Raw genomic sequence first — 17010 nt, forward strand, 5'->3', positions numbered from 1 at the left:
AACGATATTTTTCAAAATTTCGAAGAATACTTAATTACTTTGTTGGATACAAATTGAAAATTGACCTGTCCCTGGAGCTCTGAGCCATTCATCTTTATGAAGATGTCCCTCCTTTGTCCGTCATTGTACATATCATAGCCGGGACTGTTCTTCTGAGCCTCTTTGTAAATATTCTGATTGGCGCCTACGCCAGGATCCTTTTTATCATCAAACGAAACAGTAATATAGAATGAAAATTTTAAACACTGGATGGACGTTGCCATTGTTAGACTGTACTGATCTCTTTAAGAAGAAGAGCTATTCAAATTTTAAAGGTGGATTGTAGGGAATTTTAAATCATATCTAAAAATTTCAATGTAGATCGGATGGGTACTTTGTTAACCATCAATCCTCCCTAAAATAGAATACACCTGTTGTTGATTGATTAATCAATATGTTTTTTATAGTAGTTATTATTGATTGATTATTATTTTCCTGCAATTTCAAAACAAATATTAAATGAAAGAGGGGCTATTTGAATGACAGATGAGAGAACTGATCTTGAGGCCCCTTACCACAATGACCACCAATTTCTGTCCACTGTTGTGCAGCTCGTTCGTAAAATCTGGGAATTGACTAAATTTAACCTTGTCGTAGGTGAAATCAAACTTCTTGTACATGTAATCTATATCGGCCCACTGGGTGTCCTGTTACCAAAACAAAAAAGAAACTTTCCTCATCCAAATTAGTTTATTGCAAACGATAAAAAGCATCGGGGCAGGCTGGAAACAGTAGCTATGTCGTAAATACAATGAAGTACCACAAATACAAGTTCGCTCTATCAAAAGCACATTCAAGCAAATATAGGCAGTAGCATGAAAATTATTGATATTTATAATCTATAGTAAATTTTCTCCTGTAAACATTTTTATAGTCTGTCCCAAGTTATTGCTTCCATCATTTATTAATGATTTTTAATAAAAATACACATACCTTTGAAAGAAATACAGTTGAAATTGATGAAAGGGAAAATATCCAAGATATCTTCATTGACAAATTATCATTTTTCACTCATAAAAGTTCACAGGAACGTAAACAAATTTCCTACGAAGATTTATAATAGACAATGTTCACATCTTTTCTTAATTCGGAACTCACTCGGAATACCTCACACTATTTTTCAACGTTATCATCCGGGCTTACATTTGTATTCATGGCTGATGTAATGCAAACTCCCCATATGCTTTCTATTTTGGGATGTGTTTTGAAACCTGAAGCGGTAGAGGGGGCGTTTCAAAACAGGACATTTTTCATATTAGTGGATGAACGTAGTTTGAGCACAAAGGTATATATTATTATCGAAATATGAAATGAAAAGTGGTGGAAGCAAAAACTCGGGACAGAGTATATAATGATTTTAAGGCTTTGTTTTGACTTACAAACGGAATCCCTGCGTTAATATTCCTTTGCCGTACACTCTGCATTTCCGCTAGAGTTTTGTATCCATAGCGACATAAGTGGAACCCTAGCGACCAATATGGGGGCATAACCGGCATACCAACTGTCTACAAAACAAAATAAAGATGTAGTAAAAGTTAATATTTATATCATTGAGGGAATAAGTGTCTAGTTTTTTGTTTTTTGTTTTGGTTTTTTTTTTTTTTTTTGGGGGGGGGGGATTCTGACATTCGACATTAATGCATATGACCACATGGTTATAATCGATTTGTTTACTTCATAAATACGAGGAAAGAACTAGCTAGGGGTTATTTCTTTAATAAACTATTATGGAAAAAGTACAAAAAGCTTTTCTAAAGAATATTTTTGAGCGAAGAAAAAGCTTTCGTAAAAAATAGCAAGAGTATGTTATATGTTTACCTTTACATATTGTTGAACAGCTTCACCAGGTGTTGGGCCCAAAAATACAAAGAAATCCAGCACCCCTCCAATGACGCGGTAAGTGACCGCGGGGAAAGGCTCGGGCTGAACTTGGATATCTGGAAAAAAAATTATATCACTAACTTAGGAAACACAGAGACAACCGACACCTGGCAGCTAAGATCAACCTCAAAAGACGGAAAATATTGGAATTTTAAAATGTAGTAATCTACCCATTCCGTTGCTGTTCCTGAGAAACAGCATGTTAGCATTGCCGTCCCTCTCGACATTCATGTACACGGGGTGCGACCCATACAAGTTCCAATCCTAAAGATCGAACACATGCATATATTCTGTGAGAATTCCCCTATCTAACACTCTTAACAATAATTTAGTAATGAAGATTTTATGGTTTTTGTTACATGTGTAATCTGCCTGCTTTGTTGGGTTTTTTTTTTTAATTTAGTGTCTTGCAAATCCTTAAGCATATACATTATTTTTAACTCTTCAACGAAGTTGTACTCACATCAGTGGGAGTGGTGTCACGTGTAAACATCGGCCATGTTTTCCAGTTCAAGTCGTGCTTGAATCGCTGGTGATTGTGTTCTCCGAATCCGTACAGGTTTCCCGAGGGAAGGCGGTTGGTGATTTGGAGGAACTGTTCGGACAGCATGAGGCCAGGAACTGACGAACTGAATCTGTAAAAAAAATACAAGTACTTTAACTCTTTGCTGAGTGACAAGACCTCATTTTAAGTTTATGGTTTGTTTGGGGTTTTTTTTTAATTGATGAATAAGTTAATGGAAAGACGTCAACTTTACACCCATCTATAATTTAAAACTAAAAAATAATTCAGCAGCACCATTTATATGAAAGTCTTAATTTTCAAAACACTCAACATTTCATTAATTTTCTCTTTTAATACTATTGCGTTTTTTCTAAACAGTTCAATTAAACGTTCAGACACGTATATACATTTAATTCCAATTAAGATTCAGTTTCTCTCGCCTTAGCTTCTGTATTCACCAGGAGAGAGAGAGAGAGAGAGAGAGAGAGAGAGAGAGAGAGAGAGAGAGAGAGAGAGAGAGAGAGAGAGAGAGAGAGAGAACCTCTTCCCTAATCTTGTTTTATGTGGTACAATAAAGTAGAAGACGTTCAAATTGTTTAATTTATTGTAACTTACACCACCGTCCCCGTGGACCGCCTGGTGACAATGATGCCAAACACTGGCCCCCGTTGAATGGTGACGTTGTACAGTTTCTCCCCTGCCTGGTGTTCGTCGTTCACTGGTATGGCCTCCTCCGGTATTTCAAACGGCTTTGATGTCCCATTTGGCATAAACTAAGAAATGTCACGTTATTAAATATAACCCCAACATCATTGTAAGCTTTTTTTAAACTATATATTAAACTAAATGGAAGTTGATCATTAAGAAGGCCCGATGGTCTTGGCCATTTTTAGACTGTATTGGTCTCCTTTAGAATAAGAACTCTATATAAAAATAAAGGAAAATACCCAAACTTAAAAGGTAAAATGTATGGATTTTTTTTCTTTACTAAATATGATAGTTTACAGCTTGACAAATCATATCTTAAAATTTTAGGTTTATTTATTGACCATCAAGCCTCCTTAAGTTTAAATCCTTTTAAGACTGATTTAAAATAACATCACTAAAATTCTCCAAACATTATGTATAGAAGTGAAATTTCAATTAATATACCTTAATTCTGAGACTTTTTGGACTGTACATCTCTACGCTGACGTCAACCAGCTGATGGATGTCTGTGTCAAAGATAGTTTTATTGAGTTTCTGTCGGATGGAGAACTGAAGCGATCGGTCCGTACTTCTCACTTGTCCTTCAATTTGATATCCCATAGTTTTGGGATATATGCAAGGTGGGGCCCTTGGATTTTTTGTTCTTTGCCAAATACATCTGAAATGAACTGATCTTTTTAAAATTAAAATTTCTTAAACTAAGCATTTTACAGTTCATATCTAAATAATCTGAATAAAAGTCAGCGTCTTTAATATTTTGCCCAAATGTTTTTTTTTCGTCAGTGCTACTGTTAAGAACGTATTTTATATATATATATATATATATATATATATATATATATATATATATATATATATATATATATATATATATATATATATATATATATATATATATATATATATATATATATATATATATATATATATACACAAAGGTGACGCAATCAATGAATTTTCTGCGATGAATTCTTGTAGGAAAAAGCAGGAAGCCATTTTATTGCTTATTTTATAATTTTCTTTGATATTGAAATTCCTAAGCCTTGAAATTAATTCAAAACAATTGTCATTTAACTATGGGAAACAATTTATATTATTAATATTCGAGTAAACATTGAACGAAAAAAGAATGATTTTAAATGCTTTCATGACTGGGGCATAAAAAGATAGATAGGTTCTAACATGTTTTAAAAGACAGTTTTGTTATTCCACAAAATGAAATTAAAGGATATTGGATTTACTTGAGAAATATTAGTAAAAAGTCGTGGGATGTAAAACATGTATTTAAAGAGGCCAGTGGGCATCACAGCTTACCTGAGACACCATTTATACAGTCAACAGCATTGTTATATATTAAGACTAGAAATAGATTTTAGTTTTTGACATTTTTAAAGAAGAGAATATATAACATAGTTATTATATACAACTCAATACAATAAATTAAAGTCATATGTATATGTAACTTTTTTTTTGGGGGGGGGGGGTAAATCTAGGGGAGAAATGGAGGACACCAACTTTCCTATACACGCGTTTCACATAATAATTCACAAATTAATGCCCGCATATCATAAAATTATTGAGAAGAACAGTTCTTCATTTATTTTTGTATAACAGACTGCATGAGTTGAGACCGATTTTGGCCAAGGCGGTCGGCGTTTTTCTAGTACACTAGATGTCTCGTTTCATATCATTTTCATACCCCCCACCACCACCACCACCACCACTCGTTTTCACTTTTTTCAAATTTTTAATATAATTATCTAAATGAATTGTTGAACCCCCAATGTGACCCCTTCTTAACCCTTGAAAGTCAGAATGAATAGTATTTGGTATATCCCCCCCCCCCAAACCACCATCACCACCACCACAACTGTGCCCCGTATTTGACCAAAATAGGTTATGAGTATAATTTTTAAAAGTAAATGCATAATCAATTACCACATTGCCCACAGCGGTAATGTGCCAGTGAACTTTAAATAAAAATGGGACTATTTTAATTTGGCGGAAAATATTGGTGGCTATTAGACGATTTTTGATGATTTTGTTTAAAAATTATTCTAATATAATCTTTATTTTGTTTGTTTTCGTCAAAAACGGGATATGGCTTGTTAAAGTCGTAAAAGGTTTGATAAAAGTCCCTTTCTTATACAGATAAAAAATCAACCGTTTTATACAAAAACCTAGAATTCGACACGTAATATTCAAAATAAAATTATAACCAGTCAAATAATTAATTTAAAAATCTCGACCCTATAGAAACGCCAAACTTTATAGAATACTAGTATTAAGAAGAGCAAGTGAATTGGCCCAAAAAGTGGTTAGCGAAGGAAGATTGTGTTTTGAGAAAATATCTCTCTTTTCCTTTATTTTAGGCTTCATGTATCTTCAAATAATTAAGGTTAAAAGTTTGTCAACGAATTGGTCTAATCAGTGGGAAAGAAATGAGAATTTACGGGGACGTGTTGCACCTATAGCTAGAATAAGAAATAAAGAATACCGTACCCGTTTTGTTTACATTCACTCTCGGTTCCTTTTCTTCCGGAACAGTCGACCATGACGTCATTTTGCGACGTCAGCTGCTGCTGCGGCAACCCGGTATGCTTGTACTGGTACTGTGGTTTCGATTGGCCAATAATTATAGGTGCCGCAATGGCACACACCAAAATCACAGCAATGAAAGTGAACACGATCACCCTTTTCCTTTTATTTTTCACTTTTGCCTCTTCGTCCACTGCATTATAGTTCGCCATTCTCAATAATCACCGGGTAGCAAGAACACAGTGACAAAGACGCATTTGTCACGTTTACTTACCGTATCGGATATCAAAGTCCCGGATGATGAATGATAACACTAAGATTTCTGTACAGTACATCCACAAGTCCATTTTTTTATCAACATTTAAAATCTTATCACTTGTTAAGATACTAAAACTTGTTCAGTTTTAAAATTATAACACTTATCAGATTATGCTACCAAAAAAAGGTGGTATTTTGAGGTTAAAGGGGTGTCCATTTAACTATATAATTAACTATACATGCTTTAGCTTTTCTTGCATGGCGAATAGTTACATATACAAATTTATAAGATGTTAATAGATTAGAGATTATGACCTACTAGTATTTCATTTAATCCACTGTATCCACTGTATCCCCGGGAGGGTCATATGGCGACAAACGATTCGAACGTACAACCCTTTGACTACAAATTTAGCTAAGCCATAATTTAGTATGAGTCAAAATATACTTGTGCACTCAATATCAATTTGATCTGCTTGGTACCAATATTATATTCTGTCCCAAGATATTTTGGATTCACGTTTGGCTTAATTGTTTGATATTTATAAATACCTCAGGATTCAAACGATGTTCATTCAAAAGTATGACAAATTTCCAAGATTTCTCAGTCAAAACGCCCCTGTTAGCTTATCAGGTTTCAATACAATGCTAAAAAATGTGATGTCTACGGAGATTTTGCATTGCAGCAAGCCCGGATGATAACGTTGAAATATTGCGCGATGTATTCCGACTGTATTCCGAATGGAGAAAAGATGTAAACATTCCCCATTATAAATCTCCGTAAGGAATCTGTTTTCGTTCCTGTGAATTTTTCCGAGTGAAAGATGATAATGTGTCAATGAAATTATCTTGGAAAATATCCCTTTCAACTATTTCAATTGCACTTCTTTCACAGGTAAGTGTATTTTTATTAAAAATCGTCCAAATGTGCAGCATAAATATCTTGGGACAGACTATAGTAACAAATATAAGTTGATTGTTATTTTCATCTTTATTCATAATTTGATTTTTCTGCATACATACATAAAACGAATACTACCTAAATTGTAGATAATATACTGAGGTAGCCTCACATTTACAACGCACACATATACAAAGAACCTACTTTATTTAAACATGCATTCCTTAAATTCTACTTGTTAAAAATATAAAAACATTAAAAAAGTAATGGATATCAAAATGGGTTCCACGTTATAGTATGATTCTTGTTTACAGCCAAACTTATGTCGACGAACTGTAGAATCTGTAAATACAAATATATAGCTTTAACAACAATAAAAGAGGCGGATCAGAAATAGTTAAATGGAAAATAACTCATAATGGACGAATAAAAACAAATCAAAATATAATTTATTTCACTAAGATATATTAATTAACTTGTACATCGCTCATAATGACTGACTTACTTTTCTTTTCAGCCGGATATGACTGGTGTCCATCTTTATTCCGTCAATGTAGACTGAGGTCGGGAAGACGGAGAGACCTGAGATTTCCACGCTAGTGAAACTCAGATTTCCGGGAGGAGTGTATCCGCCATGCATCACATTTATATCGAGTTGTCTCCCCTTTACAAATCGGAAAAATGTGAGTTTGACAAATTCTTTGTATTTTCAGTGAGTATAATTATGCTACAAATATTTTATGGAACAATTTTTAGCATACCTTCTGCAGGGTAAAGCGCAGCTCAAGATAGTTTTTCCTTGCGATAGAATCTGTAGAAATAGGAAAAGTAAAACCGATTATTCCAATAAAAGAATTGTTTACACCTGTGTAGCTTATTAAAAAAATACTGGACAAGGAGATTTATGTACATTTTTTACCTATGCTTTCGCCATCGTCCATAAATAAAGACCCACTAGCGCTGTTACTCTCATCCAAGGCACACCACAGACCCATCGGATTCATACGACTAGAGTAAAAGTGGATTCTAATTACTCATTTTGGAAGTTCTTAGAATCCTACTTGTACGCATGTTGTTTATTTATGAATATTATGAATATTAATATTATCTTCATATCTTCATTTATATTATAACAATCGTAGAGTTATTGTATTTTCTCATTGTTTTTCTAGCAGGAAAATGATTATTTTTTATTAGTTGACACATAATTGGATACCTATAATGAGTGGAGTTCCCTGGGTCTTGCATCGGGATAATAGATCCTCCCTTGGCGTGGAAATTCAGCACGTGGAGAGGCGCGTCCAGAGTGTAGTTCTGACCATTCCAAGAATTTACCTCATTGTCCTAGAAAATGAAATAAAAGAATACGAGGAATAATTAATTCAAATTGAATATAAATCATAATACCAACATAAAATGATAATGTATTACACAGGCAGATACTAGTGATTGTGTTTGCCAAGAGGATCCGAGGTTTTGACGATTTTACTTTTTTTTATTTTTGAATTTTCCTTCTTGCGCCTACCACTTCCAGACCTGAGCTTAATACTTATAATACAATAAAGGATGTATACCCCATAGTAAGTGTACCATCTTCCTTTTGGAAAATACGCATCAACTGTCTTCTTGTTCTACAATAAATAAGAATTCATAATGAATGGTTATTTTATTTTTATTTCTGTAACAAAAATCCAACCTAATTAAAAACAAATAAATTAATACATCGAAAAAAGATTGAAAAAACATTTGTTCATACTTCTTCTAAAACGGGAGACACAAGAATGGAGGACCCGAACATGAACTGTTGGTCGATTGCCCACGTGTTTGGGTCTGTTGGAAACCTGCAATGTAAGGTTTCAAACGTGTAAATTTTAATCTTTATAAGATACTGATAAACATAAGAATGTTTAAGCATTCTGTTCCATTAGAATAAAAAATGGTTTATTAATTAGATACACAATCGACCCGAATGTTATTATTAATCAGATAATACTCATTGACCCACTCCCTATATATGTACATACTCAAACATCAGGGACCGTAGAACCATTTTCGCGTCCACGTGCGCCTCTTTGAAGCACGTGTACATGTACGGTAAGAACTTATATCGAAGCAGTAGATGGTTACGCACAATGCGGACAAAATCTGGGTCCCAAAACGCCGGGTCCTGGTCCTGAAGAGTTATGATTTCCAAAAATTATCATTTTCAAGAATTACCATTTCCAAAAGTTATCATTTCCAAAAATTATCATTACATCATCATGTTTATATAATAAGTAGAATTACATTTTAACAGCTCTCTTTTAACATATTTAGTGGAAAATAAACTAATGTATGCTCTTACCGGTACAAAACTGCTGTTATGTGGGCTATAAATGCCGTTATGACTCCTTGCAAATGGATAGAAGGTCGCAAGTTGGTACCATCTTAGGCACATCTCACGCTGGTCAGCTCCGAAAAACCCGCAGATATCTGCTCCTACCTACATGTGGTGAGGTTATCAGAGTCAAAGAAAAACCCGCAGATATCTGCTCCTACCTACATGAGGTTAGGTTATCAGAGTCAAAGAAAAACCCACAGATATCTGCTCCTACCTACATGAGGTTAGGTTATCAGAGTCAAAGAAAAACCCACAGATATCTGCTCCTACCTACATGAGGTTAGGTTATCAGAGTCAAAGAAAAACCCGCAGATATCTGCTCCTACCTACATGAGGTTAGGTTATCAGAGTCAAAGAAAAACCCACAGATATCTGCTCCTACCTACATGAGGTTAGGTTATCAGAGTCAAAGAAAAACCCACAGATATCTGCTCCTACCTACATGTAGTGAGGTTATCAGAGTCAAAGAAAAACCCACAGATATCTGCTCCTACCTACATGAGGTTAGGTTATCAGAGTCAAAGAAAAAAGAAAAACCCACAGATATCTGCTCCTACCTACATGAGGTTAGGTTATCAGAGTCAAAGAAAAACCCACAGATATCTGCTCCTACCTACATGAGGTTAGGTTATCAGAGTCAAAGAAAAACCCACAGATATCTGCTCCTACCTACATGAGGTTAGGTTATCAGAGTCAAAGAAAAACCCGCAGATATCTGCTCCTACCTACACGAGGTTAGGTTATCAGAGTCAAAGAAAAACCCGCAGATATCTGCTCCTACCTACATGAGGTTAGGTTATCAGAGTCAAAGTTAACCCACAGATATCTGCTCCTACCTACATGAGGTTAGGTTATCAGAGTCAAAGAAAAACCCGCAGATATCTGCTCCTACCTACATGAGGTTAGGTTATCAGAGTCAAAGAAAAACCCACAGATATCTGCTCCTACCTACATGAGGTTAGGTTATCAGAGTCAAAGAAAAACCCACAGATATCTGCTCCTACCTACAGTTAGTGGGGATATCAGTCAAAGAAAAACCCGCAGATATCTGCTCCTACCTACATGTAGTGAAGTTATCAGAGTCAAAGAAAAACCCACATATATCTGATCCTACCTACATGTAGTGAAGTTATCAGAGTCAAAGAAAAACCCACATATATCTGCTCCTACCTACATGTAGTGAAGTTATCAGAGTCAAAGAAAAACCCACATATATCTGTTTCTACCTACATGTAGTGAGGTTATCAGAGTCAAAGAAAAAAATGGTGAAGCCTGATGATCAATATAATTTATACATGTATGTTTATCAGCATTAATACGCACCATAGGAAAGCCAAACATTTGATATTCCAGCATCCCTGAAAGATAAAGAAATAATCAATTTAAAACGATGTACAAAGCTTAAAGCAACAAGGTTATAAATAATGTGAATTGAAAGATAAGTTTATGTAAACAAAATGCTAAAAACTTATAGTTCAAATTAGTGCATGTCTTGCTAAATTGGGAGTGGGGGCAAGGGTGTTCAGCCATTCAGCACCGCTATTTCAGGTCCCCATGCATAGTATATCATCAAAAGCAGAAAACCCGTCTCTAAAATGGCCATAAATAAACATTTCCAGTCTTGTACTGACCCACAATGGAGTCGTGCATGTGACTCCACTGTCCGTCGTTGTCCCCCAGCCACGTGGAGGCGTACTGGGAGGTTCCGGCGAAGGAGGACCGAGTCACAATGAAGGGTCTCTTGTTAGGGTACAGCTTGGTCAGGGTTCTACAATCAGACAGGGACGCTCGGCATCACTGATAAAATAATAATCTAGACTGCAACATCCGGTATCATTGCTAATATCATGACATAGACAGCAACATCCGGTATCATTGCTAATATCATGATTTAGACAGCAACATTCGGTATCATTGCTAATATCATGATTTAGACAGCAACATTCGGTATCATTGCTAATATCATGACATAGACAGCAACATTAGGTATCATTGCTAATATCATGATATAGACAGCAACATTCGGTATCATTGCTAATATCATGATATAGACAGCAACATCCGGTATCATTGCTAATATCATGACATAGACAGCAACATTAGGTATCATTGCTAATATCATGATATAGACAGCAACATTCGGTATCATTGCTAATATCATGATATAGACAGCAACATCCGGTATCATTGCTAATATCATGACATAGACAGCAACATCCGGTATCATTGCTAATATCATGATATAGACAGCAACATCCGGTATCATTGCTAATATCATGACATAGACAGCAACATTAGGTATCATTGCTAATATCATGATATAGACAGCAACATCCGGTATCATTGCTTATATCATGATATAGATAGCAATATTCGTTATAATTGTTAATATCATGATATAGGCAGCAACATTCGGTATCATTGCTAATATCAGGTAATAGACAGCAACATTCGGTATCATTGCTAATATCAGGATATAGAGAGCAACATTCGGTATCATTGCTAATTTCAGATTATAGACAGCAACATCCGGTATCATTGCTAATATCATGATTTAGACAGCAACATTCGGTATCATTGCTAATATCATGATATAGACAGCAACATTCGGTATCATTGCTAATATCATGATTTAGACAGCAACATTCGGTATCATTGCTAATATCATGATATAGACAGCAACATTCGGTATCATTGCCCATATCAGGATATAGACAGCAACATTCGGTATCATTGCTAATATCAGGTAATAGACAGCAACATCTGGTATCATTGCTAATATCAGGATATAGACAGCAACATTCAGTATCATTGCTAATATCATGACATAGACAGCAACATCCGGTATCATTGCTAATATCATGATACAGAGAGCAACATCCGGTATCATTGCTAATATCAAGATAAAGACAACAACATTCGGTATCATTGCTAATATCAGGATATTGACAGCATCATTCGGTATCATTGCTAATATCAGGTTATAGACAGCAACATCCGGTATCATTGCTAATATCAGGATATAGACAGCAACATTCGGTATCATTGCTAATATCAGGTTATAGACAGTTACATTCGGTATCATTGCTAATATCAGGATATAGAGAGCAACATCCGGTATCATTGCTAATATCAGGATATAGACAGCAACATCCGGTATCATTGCTAATATCAGGATATAGACAGCAACATTAGGTGTCATTGCTAATATCAGGATATAGACAGCAACATTTGGTATCATTGCTAATATCATGATATAGAGAGCAACATTCGGTATCATTGCTAATATCAGGTTAAAGACAGCAACATCCGGTATCATTGCTAATATCATGATATAGACAGCAACATTCGGTATCATTGCTAATATCAGGATATAGACAGCAACATTCGGTATCATTGCTAATATCATGATATAGAGAGCAACATCCGGTATCATTGCTAATATCAGGATATAGACAGCAACATTCGGTATCATTGCTAATATCAGGATATAGACAGCAACATCCCGTATCATTGCTAATATCAGGATATAGAGAGCAACATCCGGTATCATTGCTAATATCAGGATCTAGACAGCAACATTCGGTATCATTGCTAGTATCATGATATAGACAGCAACATCTGGTATCATTGCTAATATCATGATATAGACAGCAACACTTGAGTTCATTGCTAACATAGAATTCTCTAAACGGCAACATTATAAATAATTGTTGATATACTTATCAAGACAGCAATAGATAGACAGCAACATTCGTAAACACTGGTGATATAAATATTTAAACGGCAACATTCGAAATTTCTGCCGATATAAACAGCTAAACAGCAACATTCGAAATTTCTACTTCATTGATTATCTATACAGAACATTCGAAATCACTGATAATATAGGTATTGAAACAGCTACATACAAAATCATTGTTGATATATGATTATCTAGAGACCGAGAAATGTTTCAACATCACTGCTGATGTCATCATCTAGATTCTTAATTTTTTACGCTATTATATATCATAGTTGAGTGAAGCAAACCAATACCGGTACATATTAATAAGGATAGAAGTACCTGTAAGTAACCATGCTCTCACTATGCCCGTACATGCTGTGAACGTCGTAGTGTCTGCCCCATTTTTGCTGTGCGTCCATACACAAGGTCTTGTAATACAAACTTCCGCCATCTTTCTCTCCGTCTTTTATTTCTGAAATCAGAAGAAACGGTGGTAAAAATTGATTGTGAAAAGGCTGTTATCAACACATGGAGGGAGGGGTGGATGGGTGGATGGGTGGATGGGGAAGGGTATTTGATGATATTTGGATTTGTTTTTATATATCGAGTCGTTTTATTTAAGGAATTATGTATCATTCTTTGAGTATGATAATGTGATTAAATATGGTCCTGGGTGATCAAATCCAATAAAGCCCAAAGGGCTTCATGATAGATTTGATCACACCAACCGTATTTGATTACCTCATAATAGTCAAAGAATGATTCCTTATTACATATATTCATATAATTTTCAGCAATTGTACGATTAAATATTAAAATAGTCATTGATGAACTGCATTGGACTATACGTTACAATATCATTTTGAAGTGTTATCATAGACAAAGACACTGGAAAATGTATATATAATTGTATAAACAATATTCATGCTACATGTGTATTTGAATACATTTTACGTTCCGATAAACAATTTTCGAAGTTAAAGCGCAAATAAGAGTTCAAAGTTGTATACAGTACTTGGAATAAACGGCGGGTTGTTCCAATCATTTCTCTGGCAACCATTCTCAGATCCCGGGATGAAGCTTGCAGGCTCGTCCATATCCTGAAAATGGGAAACAATTCAAATGCCGCGAGATACAAGTTAGAGGCATTTAGAATAACGTTACGGTTCTTTACGTATTGCTTACTATCCATAAGCCGTCTGCTGGGATGGATTCGTTTTTCACAAAGAACTTTATCCAGCGGGCCCAGAAGTCCGTAATTTTGTCGACGTTTGTAAAGTCTGGGAAAACACTTTGACCAGGCCAAACCTTAAAAATAAAACATACATGTTTTTGTATTTTAAATTTATAATCCTGGGTACTTTTTTCATCAGTCATTACATTTATATAAATTTCAATCATAGATTTGTACATGGATTACAAATGCCTACATTTATTACATGTACGTGTAAAACTAAATCAAAATCCAGCAATCACAACTTCTCGGATTCTTCCGACAAGGGTAAAAACAGGAGCTCCACCAGAAGGACCCAAGAAGTTACAATTGACAATCCAGAGTATATGGCCATGGCCACCCGTTAGTAAAGAAACATGCAATCACAGTTGAACAATATAATAATTCGTTTGATATTTTGAAGAAGACCTGAATACCCCACCTTTCCGATCAGGATATCTCCGGTGGCGTTTTTCACCAGTACATCTCTCTGGACTGCGTCATCATACATGCTATATCCGGGACTGTTACTTCTGGCCTCGGCATACAATGTTTTGTTGGCTCCAATACCGGAGTCCTAAAGCAGAGTATTAAATGTAAAATGAGCGGCTCCAGTACTGGAATCCTGGAGCAAAAAGAGCGGCTCTAATACCGGAGTCCTGAATCGTAGTGTGATTTTGTATCAGATGAGTATTTAATATATAAAATTACGGGCTCCAATGTTGGAGTCATAAATAGCAGATAATTCAATCAGTATTTAGTATCTAGAATAAGTGGTTTCAATATTGAAGTAATTTAGCAGAGTGTTTGCATGGATTATCAGCTTCAATAACAGAGTCCTGAATCTTGTATTTTGTATCTACAATGAGCGGTTCCAATACCGGAATCCTGAAACAAAGTATCAATATTTCAAATTCGACTTTACTTTCCATATTGATCTTTTTCTCAGACATACCACAATAACCACAAATTTCTTCCCCCTGTTATGGACCTGTTCCACAAATTGTGGTAGACTCGCAAAGGTGGTTTTGTCGTAGGTGAAATCAAACTTTTTGTACATGTAGTCAATGTCTCCCCACTGTGTGTCCTACAAAACATGCTCAAATATTATGCTACCGTGTTTATGGGATACTACACTTACACATCTTTCCGCTTTGTTTTTATTTTTTGGACTTATTCATATCTTCATCCTGTGTTCAAGCCATCATTTACATTTTAATCTCAACAATTCAATTAAATACATGTTCTTCGTTTATTTATTATTCACCCTTTGATATTATATATACGTGAGAATTGACCAATTCAATCGATAGTTTCTTCTCCTACATCTAAACTTTACGTGCAATGCTAGTTTTCATGTACATGCGCTTTTGCTACAGTCTTTTCTATAATCCCTTTAGGATCGTTATCACTTACAAACGGTATTTCTGCCAGAATATTCCTCTCGTGAACTTTCTTCATTTCCGGTAAGTCTCGATATCCCCATCTACAGATGTGGAAACCAAGAGACCAATAGGGCGGCATAGGAGGGCGACCTATCGCCTGAAGGTTAAAAAAATTGAACCTATTTTAAGGTAAAATTGTTCAAAGGTATGGAGCAGAAATCAATTATCTGAATAGAAAAAACATTTATAATACCCATTTTGTTCAGCGAAGGAGGGTGTTTTAGTTAGTTTGTTTGATTTTTTTTTTTTTGGGGGGGGGGGGGTTCGGGGGGGGGGGGGGTAATGAAAATGTTCTGTCTATAATTTAAGTTTGATAGAATACCCAATGATTGTGATATTCATATTTTTATAAACTGATATATCCTCTTCAACTAAGTAGTTGTATTATTGTCAAATAAAGATTTCATACCGACCTTTTTCTCGGTTGTTAGTTTAAGAATTTTTTTATTTTTAATGGTTACATTTTTTCTATTGGCACCCCTTAATATGCTCGCCTGTATGTACTGCTGAAGGGCGTGGTTTGGGTTCTCCCCCAGGAACACGTAGAAATCTAGAACCCCTCCTATTGTTCTGTAGGTAATGGCGGGGTACGGGGACGGCTGCAGGGTCACCTCTATAAATAGATTAACAATTAACTCGTCTTAAGAACTCATCTAACAATAATCTTCTTTATTAATTACATAAATTTCATTTATACCTTTAGCTTTGCTAGTTTTCTATAAAGAGTTGGTATTTTGCACATTTGTCTTAATTTTGCCATTACCCATTGCATTGCTGTTTTTGAGAAACACTATGTTTGCCTGTCCGTCTGATTCCAGATTCATATAAACAGGATGAACGCTGTACAGATTCCACGGCTCCTGGAGAAAAAAGGGCTTAAGGTCATTCCTTTTCAACCTTTTTTAATCAAACCAGATGACTATATACAGCAAAATACACATTTACTTACGTCATTCGGAGCAAAATCCCTCGAGAACATGCCCCACGTTTTCCAGTTCATGTCATGGCGGTAGCGCCTGTGGTTGTGCTCTCCAAACCCATACACATTGTCTGTGGGGAGGCGGGTGCTGATCTGCAGGAACTGGTCAGAGAACGTCAGTCCCGGCAAACTGCTGTCAAAGCTTCCAACACAAAACAACAACCAGGTCAGCCGTGTATAAATCGTTGTACCTTTCATGATGATAATTGGATGTTGTTTTACGTCCACTTAAGGGTGTTTCAAAAATTATGGAATACCTGTTATTTCAGTAATACTCTTGGGCATCAGTTTACGTGGATTTAGTGAAAATTAGTCTCAAGAAAAAGTAAAATCGTGGCCAATCAATCTTATTGAAATATCATGTTATTAAAAAATTGCACTTCAATGTTTTAATTTATACTTCAACTCAACATAGAAATTCCCGAAAATTGGTATT

General features: G+C 35.4%; 1 protein-coding gene across 1 annotated transcript in view; it reads right to left on the bottom strand.

Moving 5' to 3' along the window:
- Nucleotides 1–17010, bottom strand: part of LOC128182295 (maltase-glucoamylase-like) — a 34840-nt gene that overhangs the window by 5189 nt on the left and 12641 nt on the right. The window contains exons 27-55 of the mRNA XM_052850878.1: nucleotides 16545–16716; nucleotides 16359–16455; nucleotides 16090–16208; nucleotides 15567–15692; nucleotides 15106–15237; nucleotides 14593–14727; nucleotides 14123–14245; nucleotides 13953–14037; nucleotides 13277–13409; nucleotides 10842–10978; nucleotides 10534–10568; nucleotides 9175–9312; nucleotides 8855–9003; nucleotides 8587–8671; nucleotides 8405–8461; nucleotides 8047–8174; nucleotides 7750–7838; nucleotides 7592–7641; nucleotides 7336–7494; nucleotides 7165–7172; nucleotides 5636–5884; nucleotides 3578–3791; nucleotides 3041–3198; nucleotides 2384–2555; nucleotides 2091–2184; nucleotides 1858–1976; nucleotides 1419–1544; nucleotides 555–686; nucleotides 66–197 (exon numbers count right to left, since the gene is read on the bottom strand). Of these exons, the coding sequence (XP_052706838.1) occupies nucleotides 66–197; nucleotides 555–686; nucleotides 1419–1544; nucleotides 1858–1976; nucleotides 2091–2184; nucleotides 2384–2555; nucleotides 3041–3198; nucleotides 3578–3791; nucleotides 5636–5884; nucleotides 7165–7172; nucleotides 7336–7494; nucleotides 7592–7641; nucleotides 7750–7838; nucleotides 8047–8174; nucleotides 8405–8461; nucleotides 8587–8671; nucleotides 8855–9003; nucleotides 9175–9312; nucleotides 10534–10568; nucleotides 10842–10978; nucleotides 13277–13409; nucleotides 13953–14037; nucleotides 14123–14245; nucleotides 14593–14727; nucleotides 15106–15237; nucleotides 15567–15692; nucleotides 16090–16208; nucleotides 16359–16455; nucleotides 16545–16716 (3553 nt within the window). The remainder of the gene's footprint in view (nucleotides 1–65; nucleotides 198–554; nucleotides 687–1418; nucleotides 1545–1857; nucleotides 1977–2090; nucleotides 2185–2383; nucleotides 2556–3040; nucleotides 3199–3577; nucleotides 3792–5635; nucleotides 5885–7164; nucleotides 7173–7335; nucleotides 7495–7591; nucleotides 7642–7749; nucleotides 7839–8046; nucleotides 8175–8404; nucleotides 8462–8586; nucleotides 8672–8854; nucleotides 9004–9174; nucleotides 9313–10533; nucleotides 10569–10841; nucleotides 10979–13276; nucleotides 13410–13952; nucleotides 14038–14122; nucleotides 14246–14592; nucleotides 14728–15105; nucleotides 15238–15566; nucleotides 15693–16089; nucleotides 16209–16358; nucleotides 16456–16544; nucleotides 16717–17010) is intronic.

This window comes from Crassostrea angulata, chromosome 4 (genome assembly GCF_025612915.1).
Source record: "Crassostrea angulata isolate pt1a10 chromosome 4, ASM2561291v2, whole genome shotgun sequence".
NCBI lineage: Eukaryota > Metazoa > Mollusca > Bivalvia > Ostreida > Ostreidae > Magallana > Magallana angulata.